Here is a 7,644-nt window from a genome sequence, read left to right as displayed (position 1 = left end):
ATGTTCCTGTTTTTAGTATTTTGCATCGCTTTATAATGTAGCTGTTTTTGTTTCGTTTTTTTAAATATAATTTTCTTGTAATTTTCAATTCATATGCTTTTTTTATGATTGTCTACTGTTGTACTGATACATATTTCCTGGAGGGTAAACTTAGCTGCAAGTATCAAGCTGTGAAATCCTTCGTTTTCTACAACTGATAGCGGTTGGTCATTAATTACGATGAAGTTTAGAAACTTCTCAGTAAACATTCGAGCTCCGTGGCTTCGGCGGTGTGCTCTTCTCATTCAGTTCGAAGCAGGCAGCCTAATTTTGGACAGCCGCGCTCAGTCTGCCCCTCCTCCGAGACGGACAAACTGAGCGGGGCAGATTGGGTGCGGCTGGCCGGGGTCGGGCTGCCTGCTTCGGATTGAGCAAGAGTAGCGCACCGCTGAAGCCACGGAGCTCGAATGTCCATCGTAAAACTAACTTTACCGCGGTTTAATGTGGCGCTATGGCTCTGCAGACATTGCACGTTGCTGTCTTGCGGTGTTTTAGTGTAAAATACTTCCACACAGCGGACATGTTTCAATGAAAAGTTGGTTAGCTGTTAGCCACAGTGTTGCTAACTCAGTCCTCACGTTGTAGCTGGCTGCAAATTATGAAATGTATTTTCTGAATGTGAGGCGGGTCTTATTACTCTGGGCTCATAAGACACGCCTCCATTCAGGAAATCCATTCCATACTTTGAAGCCAACTTGCAGAGCAGCTGGCAGGAAATCACGAGACGTTTCAACAGACATGCATCATGGATCGGAAATCTCTGAATTATGCCGGTATCGGAAGCTGATACAGATATTGGATTTGACCCATCCCTAGCTATGATTACGTTAAGGTTTTTTTAACGTTTATATTTTTCTAAAGTAACATTTTGAAACTCCTTCAGTTCTTTCATAAACACGTTTTTAGTTTAATTGCTCTATTTTTGTCTTCTTTTTATACTGTTAGCTTTTAAAATGCCTTTTTTACTTTAAATTTTCAGCTACTGTTCTGCTATATTTTAGCTTTAAGTTTGCTAGCCTTTCTCCACATTTATATTTTACTTAAAACTTTTGCTGCTTTTATTCTGCAATTAACTACTTTTAGCTTTTAGCTAGTGTCTAGCTACTTTAAGCTTTTAGCTAGTAATATGCTTCTATATGGTTAGCAATTCAATTCAGCTTCATCAGCAAATTTCAGCAAGTTGTTCAGCCCTAAACATTCATACAGTATTTTCATTAAAAATTACATTTCTCTGTTTGTTAAATTTATTTAATCATAACATGGTTGACAATAGCTTTCTTATCAGTGTAACTTTTTCCATGTAGGAGCCTTTAGAAAAGGTTTCCAGCTGTATTTTATGCAAAAAGAAAAACAAATATTTTACCTCGTGGCCATCTTTACTCTGTCCAGAACCAAATATCCTGTTATACAGTGAATCCAGTGAGTTGTTAAAGTCTGACTTCTCAAAGCTGTGGTTGTCCAAAACCTCCAGGGTGTGAAGAACCCTTCCAATGGTGAAGCCTGATAAAAAGACGACATCATCTCGAGCTGTTCTCAAAAGTGTCTGTCAGGATAAAGGAGCACGTTTCCTACCTGCTGTTGTCTCCTGGCACTTATCAAACGACCACCTAAACTCCACGGCCTGACCTCGCTCCTTTATTTGATCCTCGATTTCTCGCAACTTTGAACGAACCTGCAGCGAAACATGGGCTTCATAAAAACGTCATATTTACATAATAACTACAAATCTAATAAGACAACCAACCCAATCTTTACTTTATGTAAGAAACAAAAGCTTAATGAAGAGTGGCTACACAAAACAAAAATGCAATCTCCCCAGATGTTTTTCTTTTCTCACAACTCTTTTCATTCCAGATAAAAACATTAATTTGCATTCAGAAGCTTTTATTTTTTTTTCCTATTTTTGTTCAATTTGCACTTCACTTCCTGTTTTTAAATCTCTTAAGAAAATCTGTTTTCACTGACTTAACCCAGTGACATTTGCTTTATTATTTTATTGTTTTGTGCTTTACATTTTTCTTTTGATACTTTTAATTAATTTCTGTTCTTTCTTTAAATTACTGCCAATTTTTTTTAAATTGTTAAGCACTTCGGTAGCAACTGCTGTTCTTAAATGTGCTTTATAAATGAACGTGACTTGACTCGACCATAAGATAAACTGTACTTCACGGATTTACAGAATGTTTTGTAGCAGTGTCTAACATTTATTGGAAACTTAAGAATAACATAATCGTACAGCTATGTAAATAAATACAAAAAAGTAAAGAACAACAGACACAGTGAAGGAGATACCTGTTGAGTAAAGGCAGTATTTCCTCCTGGCATTGGCAAACCAGAGGGGGCGATGGGTAGGAGGTCCAGAGGTGAACCGGTTTTATTTCTGCTGTCTGTTAAAGAGTAATGCCACACCAAAGCACTGGGACAGCACAGCACTATGCTCTGATTTGACAAAAACAAGACAGATTTTTTTTTTTTAATTTCCAGAATTTAGACACATTCCCTAATCAATGTTGCAGCTAAAATGGAGCACCTGTAACATGCAGCTGAGGCCGAACACCAGGGGCCTGTGCTGAGGGCAAATGTAGAAATCTGTGAAAGGTGTCTGAGGCTGGTTCCCTCCAGCTGGCTGGGTGGTTGGAGTGGGGGGCAGGGCGTTGCTTTGCTGTGTCAAGATGCCGTGTGCTGGGTGCCCGCCTGTGCCGGAGCCCAGGCTCCCGTCACTTAGCAACAGGTTGAGGCGACGTGTGCAGAAGTAAGCCAGTCTCCGTGACAAGTAAGCAGACTGTACAAATTCCCCTGAGTACTGTGGCACAGAGGAGAGGTTCACAGCATTACCCACAGCACTCAGTGCCCATTAACACCAGTAAGCTTTCAAAAGAGAAGCAAAAAGCGAGGCTGCGGGCCCCAGTGGGTGCCGTCAGCAAAGGTCAGCACTGCCAGATGAAGACGCACAACGTGATAGACGGTTGACAGCTGAGGAAGCTTGACGGAGTCAACACAGGCCAGGGCTGTTGGGCTGGAAAATGTTTCCTAAATGTTATACGTTTGTGGCCGAGTGCTGGGGGGAATGCAGATGTGTTTACCTGCAGTAAGAGGGGCAGAAGAAGTCTGAGAAGTTCATCTTCACCGGGTCGAACCTTCTCGAAACACTCCAGCACCCATGTCAGGAACTCGTGTCTGTCCAGCATCCCGTCCTGAACACACAAAGACGCATGAGATAATTATATCTGTCAAAACAATAAATACAGAAATTACACAGGAATGATTCATTTATCAGTCTTTAAATGCAACATGAGCTGTTTCTTTTGTATGCAAAGCCATTACGTACTTCACACTCTTATCAACTCTGCCAATACATCTACTGGTAACTGTCATCAGAAATGAGTTCGCTCTGTTCAAAATGCTCAGTAATTTCAAATTCTGATGATTTATTGTTTTATTATCTGGGTGTCCAAATACTTCCTTAAAAAGTCTTCAGTTGATCCAAAATGCTGCTGCCAAAGTCTTAACTGGAGTTAGTAGGTGATATCATATCTCTCCAGTTTTAGCTTCTCTCCATTGGCTCCCTGTCAAATCCAGAATTTAATTCAAAATCTTACTTCTAACCTACAAAGCTCTCAACAACCTAGCTCCATCTTATATTCAAAGCCTTATTGTTCCATATTTTCCCAACAGTGCACTTTGCTCTCAGACTGTAGGTTTACTTGTGGTTCCTAGAGTTTCCAAGAGCAGAATAGGAGGCAGATCTTTCAGTTATCAGGCTCCTCTCTTGTGGAACCAACTTCCAGTTTCTGTCCAGAGGTCTGACGCATTGTCCAGTTTTAAGAGTGGGCTTAAAACGTTCCTTTTTGATAAATCCTATAGTTAGGGTTGGCTTGTTACACTGCTATAAGCTTAGACTACTGGAGGACAAGCTGATCTCATTTCCTTAAATTGTTAAAATTAATTTGATACCCTTTCTATTTACATGTGATTCTTGACCTGCCATTGTGTATATGTTCCTACCAAACCCAGCCGGTCAAAGCAGATGGCCGCTTGTCCTGAGCCTGGTTCTGCTAAAGGTTTCTTTCTCATGCAGGAGTTTTTCCCTTTCCACTGTTGCCTTCATGCTTGCTTAAGATGAGAGTTCTGTGATGGAGTTAAATTTAAAGCAGTCTGCTCCTCAGAAAAATAATGTCAACTTTTTAAACAAAATATATATTCACAGGTATATATGAATGTTTCTGTTCAGTATCCTGAGATGACTTCTGCTGCGACGTGGTGCTATATAAATAAACTGAATTGAAACTGAATTTATGTGGTTTGTTTTACTTGGAAACATGAAAAAGAAAACAAAATCTAAACTAATTTTTTTAGGCATTATCCAGAGTTACAATGTAAAATAAATAAATAAAATTTAATATTAATATAAAAAAAAAAAAATCAAAGTTCTATCTTACACATATTTATATACAGACCCTTTACAAAAAATTAGAATATCATGGAAAAGTTGTTTAACTTCCACAATTCCATTCAGTAAGTTAATCTTTAAGAGATGATAGGTTCAGGGCCCTCAATTTAAACAATTTTAAGCATTTATTTATTTATTTTTACATAATTTGGGCTTACAGCTCATGAAACCCACGAAAACAGGATTTCAAAAAATTAGAAAACTGTGAAGACATCAACCCACACTACTTCTCAGTTTTTGCAGAAAAAAAGAAATAAATTAGGATCACAACAAGTCAATCAAAATATGGTACTTTCAAGACGATATCAATCTTCAATACTTGTTTTTTTTTTTTTAACAGAATCCATACAATCCCTTTCCTGCCAACTCAGAACAAATGTAAAGCTTTATTTTTTATTCATGATACAAAATTAATGTTAAGTTTGTTGTATGTTGTTCAAATTTGGCTGCAAAACAGAGAATAAAAGCGTGTTAGGAATTTTTTTTTTTTTAATGTCCAAACCCTGTGTGTTATTTTTCACCACTTTTTGTCTGTCCACACAGGTCTCTCTTGTAAATGAGTCTTTGAGGCTCAATGGGACTTATCTGTTTGAATAAAGATTGAATGAATGAATGAATGAATAACACCAAATATAATATTTAAAAAATAAAGTACCGGTAGCAGGCCATGTTTTAATTTTCCAGTCAATATTTAGCAAATATCTTATAAAACCTAAAAAAGTTAAATCTGGTCCTCTGGATATTCAAAAAAACAAAACAAAGCAAATCAACAAAAAAATGTAGAAACGTTTCGTCTCTCATCCGAGAGACTTCCTCAGTCTGAGGAGCTGTTTTCAGCTCAGTCTCTTAAATAGCACCGTCTCAGAGTGGATCAACCAGTTTTGCTGCTGACAACCAAAACCAGCTGGTCACATGCTCAAGAAGGACCATCAGCCTAACAATGGATCATTAGCACACTGATGGCTGTTTACTGTTCACAGAGGGCTGAGTGATACTAGCAATCACAGCATTGTAAGAGGGGGACAGTTGAACCCGGAGGCCTCCACCCCTGTTTAATGATGGACAAATTATCTTCACAAAGATGGCCTCCTTTACTCCTCTCTCAAACCATTGTTCCTCTCTGTCCAGGATGTGAACATCTTCATCCTTGAAAGAGTGACCGCTGGCCTGGAGATGAGTGTAGACCGCAGAGTCCTGGCCTGATGATGTTGATCTTCTGTGCTGGGCCATCCTTTTGGCCAGTGGCTGTTTAGTTTCCCCGATGTAAGACTGATCACAGCCCTCCTGACACTGAACAGCATACACAACATTACTCTGTTTGTGCCGGGGGACTGGATCTTTGGGATGAACCAGTCTTTGCCGTAATGTATTTTGGGGTTTAAAAGCCACTGGGACGTTATGTTTAGAAAATAAACATCTCAGTTTCTCTGATACTCCCTCAACATATGGAATGACCACTGGTCTGGGTCTGGGTTCCTCCTTTTCACCTGTTGGCTGACTGGAGTCCTGTTTGGGTTTCTTCTCTGCTTTCTGGAAGGCCTAGTTAGGATATCCACATTGCTCTAGAGCCTGTCTTGTGTGGGATTTCTCCTTCTGCCTGGCTCCTGAGCTAGTGGGGACGCTGTCTGCTCTGTGATACAGAGTCCTGATGACTCCTAACTTGTGCTCCAAAGGGTGATGGGAGTCAAACTGCAAATACTGGTCTGTGTGGGTGGGTTTGCGGTACACCTCAGTTTGCAAATGTCCTCTATCAGAGACTGAGACCTCACAGTCCAAGAAAGCCAACCTGCCATTTTTTACATCTTCTCGTGTGAACTTGATGTATTTATCCACAGAGTTGATGTATTGAGTAAAATGTTGGACTTACTGAGATTTGATTTTAACCCAGGTGTCGTCAACATACCTGAACCAATGACTTGGTGGTGTCCCTGAATAGGACGTCAAGGCTCTCTTTTGGCCAACAGTGTGCTAATGATCCATTGTTAGGCTGATGGTCCTTCTTGAGCATGTGATCAGCTGGTTTTGGTTGTCAGCAGCAAACTGGTTGATCCACTCTGAGACGGTGCTATTTAAGAGACTGAGCTGAATACAGCACCTCAGAATGAGGAAGTCTCTCGGATGAGAGACAAAACGTTATTACATTTTTTTTTGTTGATTTGCTTTGTTTTGTTTTTTTTGAATGTCCAGAGGACCAGATTTAACTTTTTTAGATTTTTCTACCTGGATTATTGAGCATGCATCAGGATATCTTATAAAACCATTTATCTGATAGCTAATGTTGTTAGAGTGCATCAGTGGACTGAAAAACAATCCTGCTGAAATACGCAAAAAGTTTTACATTGAAATTAACACAATTTTAGCATAGCTATAACTTTAAACTCAAACCAAAGTGTTTCCGTCAACTGGAAAATTTAATTCCTGGCACAGTTTTTGTGCTGAACAGACCTGAAACATGAACATGGCGAGCTTCTCGTTGTACTCCCACTGCTTCATGGCGGTCTCCACGTCAGCCGGCATGGCTGGAAGCGGGGAGCTGCAGCCCTGACTGGGAAACTGTCTGTAAAACTCTGCCACTTTCTGAAGCTGCTCCCACAGATACTTAGTAATAATCTGGGTCCATTCTACAAAAGTGCACAAAAACACGTGAAAATAACAACCACAAAAATCCAGTTTATCAAAGACTATCACAAAAACAGGAAGTACGAACAGTTTGAGGCAAAACGTCACTTTCTTACCTATACAAGGATCAATCACATGTCTCTTCTTGACTTTTGTCTCTGTGATAGCAGCATGATATGCACATGTCATCTTGATCATCCAAGCTGATCGCATGACAGGAACCGAGAATTTGGCCAAGTATCCAAAAACCTCTTCCTTTTTGCTAAAGATTGGTACCTGCAATAGAAAGCAGTCGATATTGAGAAAATCGACCAAAGTACTTCCCTTCGAAAAGAACAACCAGAAAAACAAACAAAGGCCTTTAATTACAGTAGTTCTTTTTTTTAAATAACGGAATACTACATAATATTCAAGCTGCCATCTTTCCAATAAACTATCCATATATCTTTAGCTGCCTTAAAAAAAAAGTAGACAAAACACAAAGATGAACATGTTAATTAGGAATACAGAGTACCTTAATTGTTTGCTACAGAAAA

The 7,644-nt window shown here is 39.4% G+C and overlaps 1 protein-coding gene across 1 annotated transcript in view; it reads right to left on the bottom strand.

Annotated features, from left to right (window-relative positions):
- med12 (mediator complex subunit 12) overlaps window positions 1-7,384 on the bottom strand; it is a gene marked incomplete at its 5' end in the record, with an annotated part of 32,467 nt that extends 25,083 nt beyond the window's left edge. Inside the window, 7 exon segments of the mRNA XM_037675201.1 lie at window positions 1,403-1,539; window positions 1,612-1,711; window positions 2,332-2,478; window positions 2,570-2,842; window positions 3,123-3,233; window positions 6,935-7,110; window positions 7,225-7,384. Coding sequence (XP_037531129.1) covers window positions 1,403-1,539; window positions 1,612-1,711; window positions 2,332-2,478; window positions 2,570-2,842; window positions 3,123-3,233; window positions 6,935-7,110; window positions 7,225-7,384 — 1,104 coding nt within the window.
- Between the last annotated feature and the right edge of the window lie 260 nt (window positions 7,385-7,644).

Source organism: Nematolebias whitei, chromosome 4, assembly GCF_014905685.2.
Source record: "Nematolebias whitei isolate Nwh7 chromosome 4, NemWhi1, whole genome shotgun sequence".
NCBI lineage: Eukaryota > Metazoa > Chordata > Actinopteri > Cyprinodontiformes > Rivulidae > Nematolebias > Nematolebias whitei.
The sequence above is the reverse complement of the archived record's forward strand: the minus strand, read 5'-3'. Positions and strand labels throughout refer to the sequence as shown.